Genomic DNA, 24,365 nt, shown 5'->3' with positions numbered 1-24,365 from the left:
GAACTGTTGAAATGTATGTAGCACGCTTCATCACGATAATAATTATGAATTATCATGTACAGTGAATGTGAACAGCGGCTATCAAACCAAAAGCTCCATGCGCTAATGCGCACACACCGCCGCAAATCTGAAAAGGCTGTTATATCCACAATAGACCTTACAGTACAGATATTTGTCCATTCCTTCCCATGGGCGATGTAAATAATGTGAACTATTGTCTCCATCATAACGCAGGCAGCTGCCCCTCTCTGTGGTTGGTGCGCAGTAGCACGTCATTGCACGCATCAGGTTCGGAGCTGGACAGATCTCACGCTGTAATAAATTTTCACCTTCTACCTCTGGAGGAGATATAACATGGTGACGTGGTGGTTTGTGCCTCTGATGTGGGATGACTCCTTTTTAATCAAATCTGCTACACGACGTTTTACGATTTTGCAGGCATCCAAGAATAAGTTATTTTCTCTTAATCTGTTATACCATTAATAAACATGAATCTCACCTCCAACAGCAGTCCAGGAGTGTTTCACAGCGCCGATGTGGACATGAAGCCAGGACAGCAGTCTGCAGTTAGAATCCTCTCACCCAAAAGAAAAAAAATAATTCCATGTGATAATCCAACCAGTGTCCAGAGTTGCGCTGTGCTCCTGAAGTGGGCAAACAAGAAAAAAAAAAAAAAGGTCTCTGGAAAGGTGCTCTGTCTGAGGGACTGCATGGACCAATGCCAGCAAACTTTGGAGTGAAGCTGTCCAGTGGCGTGCACCCCACGCGCGCTTAGTGGCCCATGCAGCATTATGCACGCACGCACACACACAGCTGAGTAATAATTAGCACTCCGGTCTGCCATCCAGACATTTGGAGATTGAACAGTCTGCAGCGCCTTTTATGGTCGTCTGACATCAATCTGTGTCATTTACATAAGCTCTAGATGTGATCTGACAGGTGTGGAGGAGGCTTTTCCTCTCAACTGATTATGGCAATATTTGTTGTATTGAGCATGCTTCCGGCACATTCTTGCTAGGTTTGACAGGGGCTTGAACATTCTACATTGTTATTTCATGACTATTTATACAAAGATCGAAAAAAAAAATATGCATATTTGCTGGAAACATGCATGTACAGTGGTAACAGTTCGATAAACAGTTCAGATCAGAGATTTTTTCAGTTTCTAAAGAAAAAGAGCATCCTGTGTTCTGCATGGAAACCACAAAATTGCAGATTTTTTGAAATTATTATTTCAAACTTGAAAAGGACCAAAGTGGAAATAAATTTTTACAAGGTACTTCATTTGTACCTCCATTCAGCACCATCCTGTTGCCACATGAGCGCCCAAGCTACATCGATATTGACACTATCACTCTAAAGCAGTTTGGGAAAGAGCCAACATCAAGCCCAAAGGTGAGCAATTACAAAAGCACCTTAACAAAAAAAAACCTCACAAAATACTTTGCTGACGAACTGTAAGGGCGTTCAATCACACTTAACTTAAAACCAATATATCCTGATTCCAATAGAAAAACAGAGTGATGAAACTGGCAAGCATATTGGAGAGACGTGACATGGTATGTCAGCTACAAGGAAAGGCACTTCTCCTCACGGAGGCAGCATAAGTGTTTATCAAGCAGTTATGTCAAACTCAAATAAAGAACAGAATCCAACTGGGGATAGGGAACAGAAAAGTTTAGTTAATATGACACATTTAGGCCGATTGGATTCTTATGAGGTAGAAAAATGTTATCTCATTATTACCTGATGCACACTGGCATGACGTCCTGAGCAAACACAGGTACATGCAAACAGAGGCTTCACTGAGCTCTCATTATCTTAAGTGTTATTGATGTGAAACAGACAAGTTGTTTGGTTCTGTGTTGTAAAAGTCCCATAAGTAGTCATCATCGATTTTCAATTTATTCATTCATTTTCTGACATTTATGTGGGTCCAGGTTGCTGTTGACCATTCAGCTAAGCCCACACAACTCTGTCCTCACCCAATCTTCCAACTGTTCCAGGGATATCCCGAGGCGTTCCCCAGCCAGTTGGGGAATATAACCCCTCCAGGTTGTTCTGGGTCTATCCTGGGCATCTTCCCAGTTGGACATGCCTGGAAAAACTCCCTCGGAAGGTGATCAGAGGGCATCCCTACCAGATGCCTGAATGACCTCAGCTGGCTCCTTTCACTGTGAAGAAGGGACAGCTCTACTCTCACCACCTACTGGATAGTCAAGCTTCTCACCCTGTGCCTGAGTGTAAGCCCAGATACCCTACAGAGGAATCTAATTTCAGCCACATCTATGCACGACCTTGCTATTTCGGTCATTACTCAAAGTTCATGAACATTGTTGAGGATATGGGTGCAAACTCACTGGTAAATCAAGGGCCTCACCTTCTGCCTCTGCTATTTCTTCACAGCAATGGCAGGTACAGCATCTGCCAGGCCTCTGACGCAGCACTGACGTGCCTATCGATTTCACGCTCCATTTAAACCCACTCATGAAAAAGACCCCAAGATACTTGATGCGTGGCCAACTCCACTTTGCTATTTACAATGCACATAATCTGAACACAAAAGGGTAGCATGGTGGTAAAGTGCTCAGTGTACTCATTTCCAAATCAGAAGGTTTCTGGTTCAAGACCACCTGTGCCCATTCTCTAGGAAGAAAGAAAGGCATCTGGTGTAAAACGTCAATGACAAATCAAAATGTAGAGCTGTAGAAGATGTGCTGTGGTGACACTGGAAAAAGACGGGAAACACTGAAAGCGCTCACTATAATCTGAGCACAAAGTGGGAAAATGGTGCAAAGGGGCTACATGTTGTCACTTAATGTGTGTTTTTGGTATAAAATAAAACATTTGGAGTCTTACATATACCCTTTAAGACAAAAACTGTTAAAGTGTATGTGACATGATATGCAATTTTTTTTTTTAGTATTTAAGACTAAAAGTGAACAACAGTTTTAAATTTATCCTTTCCTGGTGCACAGTTAATGAAGAGATAAATATTCGGATTTTGAACTGCACGCCTTTAAAAACCAGTCACGTCCTGGCAACTCCCGACACTGGAGAAGAAGCAGGAAGTGTCATCAGCGCCGGAACCACTATCGTAATAGTCCCATTAATTATGGATTTTTACAGGCTACTGACAGCCCTGTTTCCACCGAATGGTTCGGGTCGGTGATGCACGTTTTTTATATGTGTCAGAAAGGTTAATTTTCGCCAACAGAATCCTTTTGATTGACAGGTGGAGCACTTCTATTGACGCACGCATGGTGTCTGCGGCTTCTCCACAGTCTTTTAACTTGCAGTGTAAACAGGAGAGATTCGATCCATCAGCCGCAGACGCAATGAATGGATTAAGTGCCGTTCACACCAGGCACGTTGGAAGCATCAGAGGTGTCACAAATCGGTCTAAAAAGCATTATTTTCAATGAGACGCATTGCTTTTTAGAGGTGTCAGAAGGGTCGCATGAAAAGCCGAGCTAAACCGACGCTTCTGACGGGAGCGCGCATTGCCGCTTACAGGCTGACGCGGTCAAAGTTCAACCCAATCCAACTTTCGCCGCTCTGAACTGTGACATAGCTTCATGCTGTCCAATAGGAACAACGCATCTCCTAGAGATGTCTTCTTCTGACTGGACTTCATGGTGTTCAGCTCATCAATGGAAGTTATTTAAAGTTGAGCTTTTGTGGTCTCCGAAAAAATCTGTAGCTTTATTTGGTAAAAATAAAAATGACTGAACCATTTACAAATTAAAATGGTCACGCATATCAACTGTGTTAAAAGGCTGAGCGAACGTTAGCTGATCATCAAACCTTCACAGCAATGCAGTAAACGTCACGTTTTATTTTTATATTATTCTCACCTCAATAAAGCTGCAGAACTAAGCTCCGTTGGTCAAACTGGAAGTTTGCATAATTCCAAAAAGTGGGAAATTTCGGACTGAGTGGGTCTGCTCCATCACCCCGGCTGCCTGCCTCGCTTTGCCCAGGGATGATGCCTGAACCCCAGCTTCCACGTGTGGGTCGCCCCGCTGTCGCGGTTCGATCGATATCCCACCAACTCGTCAGTCCTCCCTCGGTCGGCATCACTCCGAAAAGTAGCTGGAAAAAAAGCTTCTCCCAGCAGGGTGATGGGAGAATCGTTCTACTGCTGTTTTTTAAAGCTTTTTTGTGGTTCAGGCGACGCAAATTCAAGATGGCAATCACTCAACTTTTTTCAGGTTGTGGAAAAAGCCAGAGTGTGACGTAGCAATCTCCGCCCCCCTTGCCGCTTCCGAAGCAAAGCGTATGATGTCACGCGTTAAAGCGTCGGTGGGCGTTGCCTGACGCGTGTAAAGCGTGCAATGTGAAAGGCCCATTACACCTGTAGTTGACCGTGCCGGTCGCGGATCATTACAGCAGAGACTCAAACCATCATGGACTTCTCTTCAGCCAGGACAACAAATTAAATTTTTTCAGACAATGATCTCACTGAAACAGACAGGTAAGACTACATATTTACTCCTTGTGTGAATGGTTTTAATATTTAATAACATGCGCACAATATAGTAAAATGAGCGGACAATATAAAAAAACGTGCACGCAATATAATAAAATGTGTGCATAATATTATAAAATGAGCACACTACATTGTGCACACATTCTCTCCACATGCAAAATATTTTGCGATGACACATCCAGGGCTCTGTACGCTACTAACGTACGGAGCCCTGTTAACGAAACATTAACTGTATTCAAAGAGCTGGCAAAAAAGTATCACCTGCATGCTGAAATTGCCTGCAGCATTTATTTATTTATTTTATAATCACCATTCTGTGTTCTGAACTCTGCCAATATCATCACTGTTGTCATATTGCAGGTTTTCCTCCAAGGTTTCGTCTCCCTCACTGTCATCTAAATAAGCCTCAAAACCATAAGGCTGTGTCCTCCACAGCTTCTTCAGACACGTTTAGCTCCACACTACAAAAATCTTAGAATTCCTCGAATTCTTAGACATTTCTAAAAATTTTCCTTTGATAAGATGAAAGTTGTCCACAAAGCACCTTAGACCTTAAGAGAGCTCCTGAGGTGCCAAACTGGTAAGAGTAGGGAAGAAGACTTTAAGAAGTCTAAAGGTGCACTGACACTTGCACAACGCTGATGCACGCATGTTGTCATGACGATCCCACCCGCTGTGTCCCCAGCTGAACGCTGTGCTTTGTTCCACCAGCTGCCAAGCGCACTGCACTGGACACTGTGTACATAAAATAATTATTTCATAGAGGATTAATCATTTTCTCTGCAAGATGGCTGCTGAAAACGGCTCTAATCGCTTCCTGAATCACAAAGGACCGCTCCAGCAGCAGGCGTCTGCGCGCACACACCGAATGAGCTGGAGAAATTCGAGTACAACATATGTTTGAGGCAAATTCTGTGCATCGAAGCTTCGTTTAATGTTGTAGCCCATATGCCAGGCCTGTGTGTGGTGCTGTAAGGTCCCCAGAAAAACAAACAGAAGAAGACTAGAGCATGCATGAGCCGTGTAAGCGCTAACCAAATTAGCACAATGGCTACAGCTTTCCAATGCAACACAGAGTAAACTAAAGCAAAATGGTCCACGCTGATCATCTGAAATAGCTTACTGCGCATTTAAAGCGAACCAGTGTATTTGTCTGTTTAAAAAAAAAAAAACAAAAAAAAAAACACTTTCGTCTGGTGCCTGCTCTCTGCTCTACATGTGGAGTGGCTATTCGTGTAGTGGCTGCCACTCTCTACCTGGTGTGAGCAGCTCAGCACTGCCATCACAGCTCCGTCCCCAGCCACACTGAGTCTCTGGAAGAAGTCCACTCTTCCTTCTGTGTTTTTCTCAGACTAGCACTGAGTGTTTCGCTTTTTTGGGTAACACACAATGCTTCACAAACACGGTAACTCAAATAAAATAATAATAATAATAAGACAAAAACTGGCTATGAGGCTTGCATGTTCAACCTCCAGCTGAAATGCATTGGTTGAATTGCAGAGAAAGAGGGCTAAAAAAAATTGCACAGGGACCCAGTCCACCAACCTTAAAAAACAAACAAACAAAAAAAATATTAAAATGGTTAAATTTTACAAGTTGGGGAAAAAAAACAGAAAGCCACATCCCATCGCCATTCCAGCAAAATGTCAAGACTTTGGCCCGACTTTGGCTGAACTCCTGACAACAGGAAAGATCCAGAACTTGTAAAGATGTGAAAAAAATAAATGATTACCCAAGAAAACAGAATGACGCAGCGACATTGTGCCATTGCTTAGGGAGAGCCCTGGACTGCCTCTGATGATATTGAGGAAGAAACCTCAAGCAGACCAGACTCAGAGGGGTGACCCACTGCTTAGGCCATTCTAACTGCAATGGAAACACTTTTTCCATGATTACAAGTCACATTACATACAGAAAGAGTCACATGACATTATGAAACACATGGCACGATATGGCATAGACCTGGCGTGCCCAACCAGTCGATCGCGGGCTGAGTTCCAATCGATCACATGAAGAAAAAAAAACCTGTCCCTGGATTCAAGAGGATTTAGTGCTGCTATAACAGACTGATGCAGCAGGTGGCAGCAATGCACCAACAAGGATGCCGGCTGCCGTTAAATGCCAGAGTAGAAGAGCAACTCTTCTTCTATGGTAGATAACAAGAATTGTAATTTTGATCTTGCATTATTTTTTCATTTATGCGAATGGCAAATACATCTGTCTTATCTGCAATGTAAATGTGGCTTTACTGAAGAAAGGGAATTTGGAGCGGCATTTCAGACGATTCACAAGAAATACGATGCTAACTTCTAATGCTAACCTGGCTAAATCCCCTCTGCTCGCTCGAAAAATCCTGGAATTGAGAAGTCGGCGTGCAGCACAATGGTTCATGCTCCATAAATATGAAGAGTGATGAATGTGGCAAACAAGACTGCAGTGTTCTGTTCGGGCCAGGAGTCTGAGGACGCATTTTTTCTGTTCGCAGCTGGAGGAGACACACATCTGCTGCACACAGACATTACGTGGCTCAGCAGAGGTATGGTGGCTGCTGTATCACTGTATTACATTACGAAACCATATATATTGATTTATAACACAAAACTTTCAAAAGGAGTAATAAATATAAGTGTAAAGATGGTTGAATATATCATCAGAGCAGTAAATTGATTAGTCCGTGTGAACACTGTGCAGATCACTGCTTCTGCTGTGTTCAGGTACCGTTGGAAATTACAGCTTGTTTGCTTGGATTATTTTTTTTTTTTTTATGTGGGTGGGGGGGTCTGCTTCACTGGGCTCAGGCACCTTATATAGGCCAGAATGAATCTTTGTGTGGATACAATGATTTTTTTTTTACCAAAAATAAAATAAAACCACGCACCTGCCACAAGCAACTGCTGAGTTTGAAACAACAAAAAAGTATGTAATTTCCGACGGTACATGAACGCAGCAGCGTTCTGCAGGACGTTCACATGGACTGATCAATTTACTGCTCTGATGATATATTCAGTCATCTTTACACTTATGTCTATTACCCCTTTTGACAGTTCTGTTATAAATTAATTTATATGGCTTAGTAATGTAATAAAATTGATACAGCAGCCACCATGGCACACAAGCGGGCTTTTTCAGGCCTCCTGCACACTCTTGCGCGTCCTGCACCTTTCGGTCCAGCCCTTTCTGGAATGGTCTTCTGTCTGAAATTAAAGAATTTCTGAAACGTTCAAACCATGCTGAATATGCACAGCTTATGGATTTGAAAACAAGTTTAAAAGCATATTACATGTGCTGTCAAGCAGGCTGCAACAGTGTGACCTGCAGAACTTTCCACAGGTGGACACAAAACTTAGTACCAGGACAAAGACTGTTGAGCCTAAGGGCCTGGTCCCACTGGGGAGAGGATTAATTGCGCATGAATCGAGTACACAAATTACGGGCATTCGTTGTTGTCCGCAACAAAAATGGCCAAAAATGACAAATGTCCCAGTATGAATTATGGATATATTAATAATGTATAGCGAATATATGATGAACAATCACGGCTGTATAACATATGTAGTGAGGAAACGGATCCGACGCATTGCGATTATCACGGCAGTATTACGGGTGTATTATGAATGCATCGCGCACGTGTTGCGCATGCACGCCATCTGCATTGTGGTCATAAAAGAAGCACACTCGGGCCGTTGGCATCACTATTCACACCAACAATACAGGCTCTGGAGCAATAGCTGGACTTGGACAAGTTGATTGGAGTAAACAAGCAGTGAACAGGGCGAGTGGTGACGTCAGCGGATCGCATCAGAGTGCAGCTCGTCTGAACGATTATAATAAGAAGTTAAATCTGTTACAAACATAGGAATAAATACTGTAACAGCTGCAGACAAGAAGGAAAAAACACGCAACTGTTTTATCAAGCGTTGACAATGTAAACAAGTCAAATAATTACCTTTTTAGATGGTTCAAAATGCTTTCTGCAGCTTATTAGCCATCCGCGTGCACGAACGGCCCAGCTGCAGCTTCCTCTGTGATTCAAAAGGTGATTAGAGCCATTTTCAACAGCCAATTTGCACAATAAAATGATTAATCCGCCACGAAATAATTATTTTATATACGCAGCATCCAGCGCAGAGCGCGTGGCAGCCGGTAGAACAAAGAACGGTGTCCAGCTGTGAACACAGCACATCTGATTTGCATCCGCCGAAAATCAGATGCAAAGCAGACGTAATAAAAACGCTTTATTCATGGCCAATCTGTATGCAGTAGCTACAACTATATTTTAGTTTGTGCTGTGGACATGAAGGGCACGCAAAATATCAATTTTACACACTGTCCCAGTCCGCTGCCAAGCCGCAAATCCCTGTCAGTTGCGAATATCAGCAGATGACGGCGAATATACAGCGCATAGATTGAATATGTTTGTGTATGTATTGAGTATGTATGGAGTATGTAAGGTGGATGTCATCCACAGCCAAAATTTTTTGCATCTCAAAATCCTGGCAACAGAAAAACGTGCCTCTGCGGAGAATTACGGACGTGTGCGGATATCGGCCGACTCATACAAGCATGTTTCACGCATATTGCGGTTGTTTAAGCGAATATGAACCAATTTTGTGCGCAATCCATATGCAATCCTCCTAAACGCCAGTGGGACCGGGCCCTAAGAGTCCATGTTATGATGATCACGTGCAGAGCATCTTGTCAGAATTTGACAGGTGCTTCATTGACTTTGCATCCAAAGAGCCTGTTGTCAGTTTTCTCTGTTTTCCATTTGGGGAAAATATAGACGTGGACTGTATATTGTCCAAAGTGGCATCACTCTTCAACCTGGATCCTCACACTGAAAAATGGCATTGAGCTCAAATCCAGAACAACACCTGACATGAATGTCCAAATCTGGAATCTAACGCAGACAGAGAGTGCCTGAGTGCCTGCTTACGACTGCACTCAGCTCCTACTGTCCGGACTATGAGAGACCAGCTTCCTCTAGTATGTGTCTGGTTCTTTTATTGCACACCTGGCCTTCATTCAGTTAATTTGCACACACACCTGCCTTCACTTTATTAATCATCTCACAGTATTTCAGTTTGTTGTTTATATCTACTAACTATTAGTTTGTATGTTCTGTTGAGTCTACTGAGTGAACTCAATGTTTGTGTGCCCCCATCATCAACTTTCCTCATCTGTTTGTTGACTTTTTAGCTAATTCTCAATTCATAGATGGGATGTGTTCTGACAGTTAAGTTCAATTTTGTCACTGCAACATTAACACAGACAAATGTCCACCAAAAAGTTGTATAATCTTGTTCTTCATTAGACCAAGGATGACAAACATAAAGATCCAAAAGTTTTCGCTCTGTAATGGTTTCTTTAAATAATCACATTTGTGTTCAGCTGCTGAGAGCTCAACCATTCGTTCCCAAAATCTTTACTTTCCATGGTGATAATCATAGTTCCGATCAACATGAAGTCTGTTCTTTACATGTCTTTGACTGTCCAATATTTTATTCAATCAAGGAAAGCAAAACATGATGTTGAAAATTGTTCAATATATTTTATACCTGTAATTAAATCAACAATTTTTTATATGCTTGTACTGGAAAAGTGGAAGTTCTTGTTGCAGAACACCTCAAAGTCTTGCTCAAAGTATTCTGCCTTCTCTGTTCTGAGTGTGTCTGAATACTGTTTCTTCTTTACAAAGGTCAAGGCATTTTGATTCAGCTCTCGTTGGTTCTGCACACACAAATGTAACTTCTTAAACATGCACACAATAACGTATCTAAAGATCAACTATTAATGTAATGCAGACACAGCAACTCTTCTAAAATGTGCAGCTTTGTTGCTGTTGCTCACGTCTTGTCGGATATTAAAGTCAGTCCCACAATGTGCACTTACGGTATAAATATCTGCAACAGCAGCCAACGACTCACTTTGGATCTATACTGCTGATGTTATGGAGAGCAGTTTGCATATAGAGCTTTGGGGATCTGGGTATTTAATAGAAGAAAGAGGTTTAAAAAAAAAATTCCATCTTCTAATAAGGCTCAGTGTTTCCCACTGGAGAGAAACTAACACTATAGCGGAGATTTTATACTATTCTGCACCACTGATGACAGTTCGGTAGTCATGTGGTGCACTCAGCATGTCACCCGCATGCTAATAAATCACTGTGTCATGGGCGGTGTAATGACACTGTCACTGACAGCCACCAAAATGTAACCACCGTGACAGACTTCAGGCAGAAGACAGCGACACCTTCAATAAAGCTTCTTTCCATTAAGTGCAGTGCTCTTCTAACCCTTCCACTCCTACTTAATAGCCTTAATGCATTCTCAGCGGTGGGTCAGCAGAATCACATTTTATGTGCTCAAGCACAGGATTGCACCAAGCAACATAAAGCAGTCCGATGTAAAGGCGCAAAAAAGTGGGGAAAAAACCTACAACGTTATGTGTACCAAATCATGGACTGTGTACCGTTGAAGACCTTACTATGAATTATATAAACTACATATTGTATTTAACACTTTATTTACACTCCTATCCTCAGCTATAGTCATGAACTTTGAGCAATGACCGAAAGAATGACAAGCAGCATAAAGGAGATTCCTCTGTCAGGTATCTGGGCTTACACTCCTGGCCAAGGTGAGAAGCTCAACTATCTGGGAGGAACTCACAGTAGAGTCGCTGCTTCTTCGCATCAGAAGGAGCCAGCTGAGGTGCTTCAGGAATCTGGTGAGGATGCCCCCTGATCGTCTCCCTAGGGAGGTCTCCCAGGCACATCGAACTGGGAGGAGGCCCTGGGAAACATCCAGGACATGCTGGAGGAATTATATTTTCCATCTGGTTTGGGAACACCTCAGGATCCCCCAAAAAGAGTTAGAGGACTTGAACAATGATAGGGAAGTGTGGATTGAACTGTTTAATATGCTGCCACTGTGACTCAGAACAGCTAAGCAGCAGAAAATAAATGGCATTACGATGTCCAGATACTTAGCTATAATGTGACGAAGGAAAATTGAACATAACTTCAGGCAGAATCTTCAGGACATAGAAACTGTAGACCCTCAAGCCAGTTGTTGAATTTTTCAAGTGATACTCGTATTATTCCATCTTTTTCATTTTGTGCAAGTTTTTTGTTCTATGCCTGGATAAGGAAACCCAGGGAGGTGATTGTTGTGGCTACAGCTAAGGGCCCCTTCACACATAACACGAAGGTGGGTGAAAGAAGCAGAAACCGGACAAAGAACCGTGAACAAAAAACGAAATGGGGCACCGTAAAACATTCCATCTGCTGTCAGGAGGGACACACAGTCGGACATGTGTGCAGGATACCATGGTGACGGTTTCGTGACTAGGCCGTATGCAAACGTTTCAACATATTGTTGAAGAAAGCCTTATTGTTTCATTAAAAGTTATTAAAAATCTGCCCTGTCTGTCTGTCTGCCTGCCTGACCAACCCCCCCGCACTCTGTCACTGGCGACAATATGTGCTGCAGTGTGGCCATGAACATATATATCATTATCGATATATCAACAATATGTGCTGTAACACACCATCAGGTTGCGTAACCACTTCAGGCAGGAGTGAGCTGGAAATGTCCTGAGCAGTCTCTAGTGCCTTAACTCCTTTCACTTTGATTTGTTAGTGACAAAGTGACAAAGTTTTTTCGGCACACAAAATATTCAAATAGAAAAAAATGAACAATTCCACAAACAAACACAGACAAAACTAGTGAGTCCGAAAGGGTGTGGGCTGAAGCAAAGCTTATTAGCGCCCACCCCTGCTAGTACAAGTCCAACAATTCTAATCAGTCATATTTACATAAATATAAATTCACTACTACATGTCGACACACAGACATACACATCAATATACTATTCACTTATAATTATATTTATATAGTACCAGATCACAAGAAAGTCGAATCAAGGCACTTTACGCCAGTAAGGACTAACCTTACCAACCCCCAGAGCAAGCACTAGGCAACTGTGGTGAGGAAAAACTCCCTATAAGGAAGAAACCTCAAGCAGACCAGGCTCTTGGGGGTGACCCTCTGCTTGGGCTGTGCCATATATACCTATATACATACGTATATACTTTACAAACATAAATATATACATACATATACACAGTCACTTATATACATATACACCTACCCATATCTATATATCTACATACGCATATACCCACACATTCAAATATACAATAAGTCCCACTTATAAATTGAACATTCCATATAAATCAAACTATATTTGCTTCTTCATGATACTTAGACATAATGTTCTTTTTGAGTAGTTTCTTAAATCTCACTAAGGTACTACTTATTCTAACCTCTGCTGAACATTTGTTCCATTTCCTCACCCCAACCACAGACACACAAAAACCCTTTACATTTGTTCTTACTGGTGGTTTCATAAAAATTGCACAACCTCTTAAACTATATCTGGATTCCCTCAATCTGGACATGTCTCGGTAAGGCTTGGTTTTTCGCTCGAAATAAAGTTTGAATTGTAATGTAATCAACCAAATCAATGAATTTTAATAAATTTAAAGACACAAATAGAGAATGAGTTGGTTCACGATATTGTTTATTGCAGATGATTCGTATGGCTCGTTTTTGCAAAAGGAATATTGGATTGGTATTTGATTTGTAAGTGTTTCCCCATGACTCAACACAATATGTCATATATGGTACCATCAGAGAATGATATAAAGTAAGTAACCCTTCTTGCGGCAGTAGGTCTTTGGCTTTATACAAAATGGCTATAGTTTTTGACAATTTTGATTTCACATAATTTATATGTGGTTTCCAGCTAAGTTTATTATCAATTATAACACCTAAAAATTTATTCTCTGTTACTAACTCAATTTCCTTATTGTTTATAGTTAAATTTTTACATTTGGGTGCCTGTTTATTTCCAAATATAATACATTAGTTTTCCCAAGGTTGAGTGACAACTTATTAGCGTCAAACCAAACCTTAAATTTTTCCAGTTCTTTCTCCACTATGTCCAGAAGCTGTTCAAGATTTTCACCGCTACAGAACACAGTTGTATCATCCGCAAAAAGGACACATCTCAGTGAACTCAACACCAAACTTATATCATTTATATAGATTATAAACAACAAAGGACCCAGCACTGAGCCCTGCGGCACCCCACATGTTACATCCCTGAGTTCAGAATTTGTATTATTGAATTGAACATACTGAAATCTGCCTTGTAAATAACTAGCTATCCATTCATATGCCAGACCTCTGATTCCATATTTCTGCAGTTTACTTAATAGTATTCCATGGTTAATTGTGTCTAACGCGTTCTGTAAATAAAAAAAAAACACCTATTGTGTATTGTTTATTGTCAATTGCAGTTGCTATACTTTCCACAAAGTCCATCAAAGCATGTGATGTAGTTCGAGACATTCTGAATCCATATTGTTCTTCACAAATGATGTTATGCTTCAGTAAATAATCATTTAATCTTTTAGCAATATTTTTTCCAAAATTTTGGAAAAATTGTGGCAGGAGTGATATAGGTCTATAATTAGAAAATGTGTGTTTGTCACCAGTTTTAAACAGATGAATTACTTTGGCTATTTTCATTTGAGAAGGAAATTTACCAGTACTTAGTGACATATTGCAAATATAATTGAACGGTTTTACTATACAATCAATAACTTTTTTTAATAAAGCCATATCCAAATTATTAAAATCAGTCGATTTCTTACTTTTTGAACCATGAACCAGATCAAGTATTTCCCTTTCATGAGTACCACCAATGAACATTGAAACAGATTTGTTAAACGTTGAATTATTTACCCAGAAGTTATTAGTTGATGAGTCAATTTTACTGGCAAGATTTTTACCCACATTAACGAAGTATTCATTAAAGTGTTCAGCAATAGACTCGTCGTTATCAATCGTGATGTAGTTGTTACTCTGAAAAAATGAAGGATAATCTCTAGTTACTCTATTCTTTTTTACTATTTCATTTAATATGTTCCATGTGTTTTTGATGTTATTTCTATTTTTGACAAGTAACTCATTATAATGTTTTTTTACTGAGTCTCATGATATTGATTAACTTATTCTTATATGTTTTATACTTACTTTCAGCTTCCTTAGTTTGTAGTTTTATGAATTGTTTATATAGTACGTTTTTCTTTTTACATGCCCTCTGAAGTCCCTTAGTTATCCATGGTTTGTTGCTATATTGATTTCTATATATTTTGTCAACAAATGGACAGTGTTTATTATACAAACTGGAAAAAATGGAAATGAAAGCATCATATGACCTGTCAACATCATCAACAAAAACATCTGACCAATTCTGACTTGATAAATCCTCCCTAAATTATCAATTGGTCAGGTGTTACTTTTCTACTCATGAATTTGATATTGCTTCGATACATACAACAACCCTCCAATGCAAAGACTGAGAAAACTGGCAAGTGATCACTGATATCACTGACCAGTAGTCCCCCACTAAGATTACCGGATATAACGTTAGTTAAAATAGTCAATGAGAGTTGTTGTATCCATAGTTATTCTGCTAGGATGAATGATGGTTGGAAACAGTCCTAAACAGTACAAGGTGTTTATAAATGAGGTAATTTGTGGATGATTGTGAGGGTTTAAAAAAATCTATATTGAAATCTCCACAGACAAATAAATGCTTATTTCTGTTGATTTTGTTGTACATTCCTAAGATAATGTCTTCAAAGGTGTCAATATTTGTCCCAGGAGCTCTGTAAATGCAACTAACAACTATGTTTTTGGAGTTTATAGATGTAATTTCTATGGTAACACATTCCATGATGTTGTCCACTGTAAATGACATGTTGTTAATGAGTTTACAGTTATAATCTGACCTTACAAACAATGCAACACCTCCGCCCCTTCTCGTCTGCCCATTAACCAGGAACAATTCATAACCATCAAGATATACCAGATCTTTATTATCCTCATTTAACCATGTTTCTGAAATTGCAATAACTGAAAAATGTTTTTTGGATGTTTTCAAACAATCATTAATAGTGGACAGATTACGAGAAAGACTTCTGCTGTTGAAATGTATAATTGAAAAATCTTCATCATTGATTTTATAATTTTTGAATTGTTCTGTAAAATATTTGCACTGTCTCACAATATTCTCACTGAAAAAGGTATCAGGATCATTTTCAGATTCGAAGGGGTGGTTAGCAGAGTTATTATAATTAAATGTATCTAGACAGAGCTCCTGGGCAGAAATAAACGGATCATTATCCTTAGTCATTATGTCTCTCTTGTCTCCGGGTGTAGATGATGTGGATGAGTGGGTTGCTCCAGTCTGCATCATGGTGCTGTGATGTGTTTGAGTCCTCATACCTATTGTTCATATTTGTCCAGCTCCTCGATGTTCCTTATTGCCATAACCTTTGCTTGTTCAGGTGATCCGTTCAGTTTGATGAATATTTTACAGTTTGAAGTCCATGTGTGCTGGATTTTTCCCTGTTTCTTTAAGAGCGTGCTTTCCTGGCGATGTCGGCATTCCGTTTGGTGAGATGTTCATTGATGAATACGTTTGTCCCTTTCAGTTTTCTTCCTTGTTTTAACAGTGCTGTTTTGTGTTTTCTGTTGATGAATCTCATGATGACGGTTCGTTTATCACCGTCATTTCTCCGGGGCAGAGGGTGGCACGCTTCAATGTTATTTAAATCCATTTCTATACCTTTAGATAGGAGGAAATCAGCAACCTGTTTTTCCACAGAGCTGACCTCCTGTTCACTGGGCTCCCCTCCGCTCTCATCTGTTACCGCCCGTGCGTAGGACCGTGGTTTGATGTGAAGACCTGTGATGATGACGTCGTTAATTCTGGTGTACTGCTCCAATTCAGCCACTCTATTTTCCAGCTGCACCAGATGCCGGTCTTTCTCTGCGTTCTTTAGCCGTAATGCCTTCACCTCCTCCACCAGATCCATGATTGATTTCTGTTGCTGCTTCACAACAGAAATCTCCTCTGATAGAAAGTCCAGAGATTTTTTAATATCGTCACCTTCCTCCGCTGTCAGAACCTTCTTAGGCCCCATGGTCGGCTTATGAGCAGCTTGTCGATCGCCGATGTTAACAGCCTGCGTTCTTTGTCACCGGGATGGATCTGCAGTGCGCTGGTGCCACGCGGCCTCGGTGTTTCCGCGCTGATGGATCTGCGGTGGCTGCAAGAGGCCTCGGGGAAGCGGCACTCGTGACGCGCGGCTTTAATAACGCAGCACGCGGCCTCAGTGAATTCACCACGTTGAGCGGGCCTCGGACGTTGTTGCTGTCCAGTCGCGGGGCTAAGTTGCCGGTTGAGGTGGTATTCCCACTGTCCGGGTTGGCAAACACCGGCGTGGCAGATGGCAACTACAAACACCACCTCTGAAAACTCAGGTACAAACTTTTTGCAGCTCGCTCTGACGACACGCAGCTCTCTAGTTACGACACGCAGCGTGTCGTAACTAGAGAGCTGCATGCAACACTAAAAATAAATAATGCAAACACATGTTAAAAGTAACAACTTTGTTAGTGTTGCATTATTTATTGTTACTTTTAACGTGTGTTAACTTTTACTTGTGTGAATGGATATGTCTATCTATCTATCTATATCTATCAAAACAGGGTTCACCTGATTTGTATTTTATGCTTGGATTATATTTAGTTAGATGCTCTTAACTGCTACCTCAGAGACTCCAAAAGCAGAGGGCAGGAATAAAATAGACTCATAAATAATCTTATATCACGTACAAAAATGTTTTGAATCAACTTTTAATAAAAGTGACTTTTTGTAACTACAGTTATATTAAAACATTTGCATCACTTATGCCTGTAAGGGCCACTCACCGTTGACTTGCTTCTGAGAGAACTCTTTGAGCATGATGGCAAAAACCAGCATTAAAATATGGTACAAAGAATATTAAAGTTGTGATGTTTTCCTTTTATGTTGTTTTCTATTCTGTTTCATTGTAGTCTGACTGTAATGTACATCCCTCTATGTAAAGACAAGCGAGGTGTATGTGCATTGTAGACCCACTTATGGAAGATGTCTGAATATAACATTGTATAAACTAGGGCTGAAACAATTACTCGAATAATTCGATTACAAAAAATGATCGAGGCAAATTCTGTGCCTCAAAGCTTCGTTTAAACGTTGTAGTACATATGCCAGGCCTGTGTGTGGCGCTGTAGTGCCCCCAGAAAAATAACAGAAGAAGACTAGAGCATGCGCTCAGGCCGTGTAACACCTAATAATTTAGCCCTTAAAGCTACTGCTTTCCAATGCGACACAGAGTAAAATAAAGCCTTTTAAGAGAAAGAGGATCCACACTGATCATCTGAAATAGACTTACTGCGCATTTAAAGCGAAGCAGTGTGTTTGTCTGTTATTAAAAACACACGGTCTGCTCGACGTGGTGAGTGACTATTGACCCGGCGGCCGGGTACCTACAGTCGAAACCGGCTGCTGTTCAGACTTGCACTAAGTGTTTCGCTTTTTCTGGGCAACACACAATGCTTCACAAACACGGTAACTAAAAAAAAAAAAAAAAAAACTAACTGCGAGGCTTGCATGTTCAACCTCCTGCTGAAATGCATCTGCTGAATCACAGAGAAACAGGGATAATAAAATAAAAAAAATAAAAAAAAATCACATAGGGATCCAGTCCACCAACCTTAAAAAAAAAAAAAAAAAAAAAAAAAAACAACTCAAAATGGTTACATTTTATGAGGTCTGTGAGAAAAGTAACGGACCTTTTTATTTTTTTCAAAGACTATATGGATTTGATTCATATGTTTTTACGTCAGCCAAGCTTGAACCTTCGTGCGCATGCGTGAGTTTTTCCACGCCTGTCAATTGCGTCATTCGCCTGTGAGCACGCCTTGTGGGAGGAGTGGTCCAGCCCCCTCGTCGGATTTTCATTGTCAGGAAATGGCGGAATGATTTGGGCTTTTTTTCCATCAGAATTTTTTCAGAAACTGTTAGAGACAAGCAGCTGGAAACCATTCAAAAAATTTATCTGGCTTTCGATGAAAATTTTACGGGCTTCACAGAGAATAAGGACTGTTACTACAGCTTTAAGAACGCCCCACAATGGCGCACGGCGCGCCACGCTCCGAGCCGCCATCGAGAGGCAGGAAACACCACATCATTTCTAAACGGATGGCTGTGTGGAGCTGGAACCGTCGTGAGCAATTTCTCTTGTTATCACAAGAGCTGGACATCAGCCATTTTCCGGCAGATTTCACTTTTAACAAGAGATTTTGTCATGGAAAGCCGCGCGGAGGCTTCGCGCGTCAGGATCGATTCGTGGATTGACCGAGACAAAGGAACACCTCCGTTTCGGCGTGTCAGAGGACAAGTTTGGACATGTCCAGCTCTCCACAATTTCACTGATACTTACTGGACTGATAAGCATTGAAAGTCGAGATAGACATGTCCAAACTTGTCCTCCGACGAACTGGAGTCAGGTCGAGACCCCGATGAGGACGACGAGCATGCAGATGAGCTTCCCTGAGACGGTTTCTTACAGTTTGTGCAGAAATTCTTTGGTTATGCAAACCGATTGTTTCAGCAGCTGTCCGAGTGGCTGGTCTCAGACGATCTTGGAGGTGAACATACTGGATGTGGAGGTCCAGGGCTGGTGTGGTTACACGTGGTCTGCGGTTGTGAGGCTGGTTGGATGCACTGCCAAATTCTCTGAAACGCCTTTGGAGACAGCTTATGGTAGAGAAATGAACATTCAATACACGATGCCGTGCGCCATTGTGGGACATCCGTAAAGCTGTAGTAACAGTCCTTATTCTCTGTGAAGCCCGTAAAATTTTCACCGAAAGCCAGATAAATTTTTCGAATGGTTTCCAGCTGCTTGTCTCTAACAGTTTCTGAAAAAATTCTGATGGAAAAAAAGCCCAAATCATTCCGCCATTTCCTGACAATGAAAATCCGACGAGGGGGCGGGACCACTCCTCCCACAAGGCGTGCTCACAGGCGAATGACGCAACCGACAGGCGTGGAAAAACTCACACATGCGCACGAAGGTTCAAGCTTGGCTGACGTAAAAACATATGAATCAAATCCATATAGTTTTTGAAAAAAATAAAAAGGTACGATACTTTTCTCACAGACCTCGTACATGTTGGGAAAAAAACAAACAAAAAACAGAAAGCCACAACCCATCGCCATTTCAGCAAAATGTCAAGACTTTGGGACAGGGACATTGTGCCATTACTTAGGGAGAGCCCTGGACTACTGATGTTGTTTAAAAACACAAAAGTACTTTTTATCCGATTACTCGATTAATCGCCAGAATAACTCGATAGAATACTCGATTACAAAATAATCGATAGCTGAAGCCCTAGTATAAACAATGTGAAAATTCTGCGCTCGACTTTAGTCCAGGTTTGAGGTGCTCTATGGTGAAATCTCTACTGCATCACGATAGTGACATGCCAGCTCTAGGCCTTACTACATCCTATTTTAAGACAAATGCAAACAGAAAAGTAGTGGGTACTGGATGTGAAAATGACAATTGTATTGCTTGGAAACTAGCAAAGGAATTTTTGCTGCACTCTGTGATGCTTTGCATCAGGTGCAAGATAGGGCCCTTAGACTCTAACCTAACTCTGAATTATGATGCTGAGGCAACCCAGTTGGGTACCTCCAAGAATAAAATGTTAGTCAGACTAGCTATGTTGTGGTGCTTAGAGGTTGTGGTACTGGAGGCAGCAGAACTGAAGATCCTGTGACTTTCTTTGAAAGTGACGAGGATGTACAGGATTAGGAATGAGCATGTCAGAGGGACAGTAGATGGTTTGGAGACAAAATTAGAGAGGTGAAGTTGAGATTGTCATGATCCGGCCCTTTTGGGCCAGTTGTTATGGTTCTGGACCTTTTTCCACCTCTGTGCTGTGAGCCTTCTCTGATTTTAGTCATGTCTTGTTATGGAATCATGGTCATGCTTCAGTTATGTTTTGTCTTGTTTTATTTATTTTTGGTGTGTCATTTGCCTGCCACGTATATTGTTTTGCTGTATTATTTATTGTTTGCTTTCACTCTTGGTCTCTTATGTTGCTTTAATTTCAGTTTAATTCTGTTATCACATTTATCGTATTATACTTTAGTCACAGGTTTTGGTTATCATTTATCTTCAAGTGTTTCTTATCTGATTATCTTCCATTTGTTATTTATTGCATTTTCTGTTTATCAGTTATCTTGATTTATTTATTGCATTATTCTGTAGTCACTGGGTTTATTATTCTCTTTTATTCCAGTAGTTTGTTTGTCATCATTTACTATATTCAAGTTTATGTCTCAGTCAGTAGCAGTTCCATCCTAGTTTGGGTTAATATTACGTTTCTTGTTTTTCCCCTCTTCTAGACTAGTCAGTTTTGCCCCTTTAGTTTTGCTCATGTTAATTATTTGTTTGTCTTGAGCACTTCACGCTTTTCACAATTAGTTTTTTCTGTCACTTACTTCTCTTGCTTTGCACCACTTTGTTTTGGCCTCTCACACTCTTGCCTTTCTTCCTTCTTCTTTGATTCATGAAACCACATCCCCTTCCAGAACCTTCCATGCACCTGCTTCACATCACCTTGATTAGTCTCCTCCCTATTAATACCCTCACAGTCTCACTACTCACTGCCAGATTGTCGACTTCGTGTCACTTTCCAGCCTCCGTCCCGTGCCTAGTTTTGTCCTGTTTTGCTTGTTGGTATTTTGACTTTGCCTGTTTTTGACCTTGAGTTTGTCTTGCCTCTGACTGCCCTTACACTGTGTATTTTGACCTGTGCCTGTTTACTGACTACGCCTCTGCCTCTCGTCTGTCTGCTACCTCTGCCAAGCTGCTGGACCACACGTGTACCGACCTCCTGCCTGTTATACCCAGTAAACCTTTTTTAAACTCTATCAGTCGTGTGAGTTTGCAGTTGTGTCCATACCGTTTGTGCTACGCCTGATAATAATCTGAGCATGTACAGAGGAGAGATGCAACAGCAGTCATTAGAATAAGGATGCTGAGGATGAAGCCATCAGGCAGAAGTAGAAGAAGGCAAAACAGGATGATTATGGCTGCATTGAGGGAGGACATGCGGGTGGTTAGGTGGTTAGTGCAACTGAAGAAGATACAGAAGACAGCGTGAAATGGAGACAGATGATCTGCTGTGGTGACCCCTAACAGGAACAGACTCAAGAGAAATTTTCCAATATGGGAGAACAGTTTGCCAAAAACAACAAGCTATAGACACTGCAAGTATGACATATTCTTAAAATGTCATCTATTATTTGCCACCTATTGACTATTCACAAGAAATACTTTAACAAAATGCATCTTCAGTTGAATTAATAAAATGCTGTCCACCCTATTTTGGGGTTTCGGTTAGCCAAGGGTTTGCTGGAGGGTCCTTAAGGTTTCAACCATATCAAATGGGTGAACTTTCAAGTTTGGATGTGAAGGGAAGCTGATATTACAGATCCAGCTTTTTCTGGACCCAGCTAATTTTCATGGTTGCACTGTAGAAAAATGGTGTTATGCAACCCAGGTGGACTGCTGGAGACTTTCCTCCTGTTAAACTGGTTGAACAGCACTTAGTATTATATAGTAGAGGGACTGACCAGGTGGTAGTCTAGAGCTGGTGTTTTTGAATATTTTGACCTCTTATGACATCAAAGTTGACCTAATTCCTGAATGACAAGGACCAGCTAATGGATAAATTAATCTAATTAATTTAGATAATTATTACACTGTATTTTCCGGAATACAGATTGTGGGGTGATTCTAAAAACTACTTTTGGAGATCTTGCAACTTATTCTAGGTTAAGACATATACAAAAAAAAAATAATAATAATAAATCGTGTTTGTTAACATTATTACAATAACAATAGGGCTTTCCGAATAATTAAAGTAATATACAAAGTAAACTCCAACAATTAAAAGGAAATGTCAGAAATAAAAGTACCTTACAACAATGCATAAAAATCTAAACTTTTAGAACTCAGATTACAGAAGAAAAAGGTGCGACTTACACGCCAGTGTGACTTGTATATGCCCCCCCTTCAACAAGCATTGGACAGATGCAACTTATACTCTGGAAAATACTTTGCATAGTTTCAGACTAATTCATACCAATATTTATATTTACTCTAGTGCTTGGGCCTATATTTGTTCTTTTCCAGTGATTTTGTCCACTTTATACTGCAAGTAACTCAATATTTTTCAAAATCTTTGAACATGGCTGCTAACTAATTTTGAAATGATGTCTTATAAAACAAAATCTAATAGTTATCAGATTTACCTTTTCTAAGACTGCAAAACCTGGGCATATGTCAGATTTTAAGCACATCTCAATTTCCCTGACCTTTTGATCTCTAGTGACCTACTTTTTTTGCCTTCTTTTGTATCTTAAAAAGGGCATCCACACCAACATTTTGAGAGGTCATTTGTTATTCTATGTTAAGTAGTTGTGAAAATCCTGCCAGTTTATTAGAATTTGTGATGAAGGTTTCAAAAAAGTAGAGTTGGTTTATTAAAGGTTAACATGTTTTTTCCTAGGTTCTGGACTATCAGAAAATAATAAAGCTGTGTGTGTGTGTTGGGGGGGGGGTGCATGAAGACAACCCCCCCCCCCCCCCCCCCAAAAAAAAAACCCCATTAAGACTGGTAAAAGAAAAGCCAAGAACACATCAAACAATGTCACCAAGATGACAAAAACTCCCATGGGAGCTAGCAGCCAGGATCCTAAAATACCAGGGACCCTGTAGGTATGGGTCCTTTGCAGCCTGGTGTCTGGTTTACCATTGTGCCGAGCTGTATTTAGACTGCTGAGGGAACAGCTGCTGTATCACAGCTTTACAGCTCAACTCCCCCTCAGCTGACTGTTTTCCTGGAAACTCAAAAATATTGCCCACAAAAATCACCACATGCTTTTCAGAGAAAGGGCTCAGCTCTCTGTAGGGATGGTGGCAGCTCTTACCCATGGTGGTAGATCAGAGTTGGTGAGACCCTGATTGACACTTCTGTCCTCCTGCTGCTCAAACAGAGCCAGTGCTCTGCTCAGGCGGCTCTTCTTCCCACCGCTGGTTCTCCTCCACCAGAAAAACATTCCGAGTCCAATCAACAGCCAGCTGAAGCTAAACTCAAAATAGCCCAAGGCGTAAATGGGGAAAATGAGCAGAAAGGTTTTAGCGAAGTGGATCCAGTTGTGGGTCATCTCCCTGGCTGAGGACACCGGCGGGGTGTCTTCGGAATGAGCAAAGTTGGCTCCGGTCTGGACGCGCCTGGGCGCGCTCAGTCCGTTCTCCTTGTGCGAGTTCGACCCTCGTACCGCCGGCGTGCTGCCTCTCGACATGTTGCGCCCCAGGGCCCGTTTTTCAACCTGTTAAAATGCGGATAAAGTCAGCCGATGCGGATCCCATGTGCGAGCGGTTCTCCTCACGTTGGCTCACCTGCGCACCGACTCATCGCCTTCGGAACAATGATCGCTGGCATCGGTCGCTTACTGGTCACTGCGACGACTCATTCCTCGATTAAATTGATCCTCTCACATGTGCAATCCACTGGTCTACTCGCTTTTCCTCCACAGGGAAGGAATGATCGCTTCCAAATACGCATCAGGCAGTCACACCGCGCGCTCCCTCGACAACCAGCACAATCAAATCTGAGAAATACCGCCATCTGGTGTTCATGCATGGTAAATACACTGTGTAATCATCTATGTGCTGTATCTATATTTATAGTCACCTCACAATTTAAAGTGTAAAAAAAATCTGTATGTATGCACACATTTATATTTAGATACATGCAATATTTTAAATAATTTTATATGGAAAAAGGTATGATTGATAAAATACAATATGTACAGTGCTATT

At 41.1% G+C, this 24,365-nt stretch overlaps 1 protein-coding gene across 1 annotated transcript in view; it reads right to left on the bottom strand.

The window, feature by feature from the left end:
- esyt2b (extended synaptotagmin-like protein 2b) overlaps window positions 1-24,142 on the bottom strand; it is a 269,639-nt gene extending 245,497 nt beyond the window's left edge. The window contains exon 1 of the mRNA XM_034175565.1: window positions 23,471-24,142. Coding sequence (XP_034031456.1) covers window positions 23,471-23,845 — 375 coding nt within the window. The 5' untranslated portion in view covers window positions 23,846-24,142. The remainder of the gene's footprint in view (window positions 1-23,470) is intronic.
- Window positions 24,143-24,365: the final 223 nt, after the last annotated feature.

The sequence above is a fragment of the Thalassophryne amazonica genome, chromosome 1 (genome assembly GCF_902500255.1).
Source record: "Thalassophryne amazonica chromosome 1, fThaAma1.1, whole genome shotgun sequence".
Classification (NCBI taxonomy): domain Eukaryota; kingdom Metazoa; phylum Chordata; class Actinopteri; order Batrachoidiformes; family Batrachoididae; genus Thalassophryne; species Thalassophryne amazonica.
This window is presented reverse-complemented; position numbering and strand designations above follow the sequence as displayed.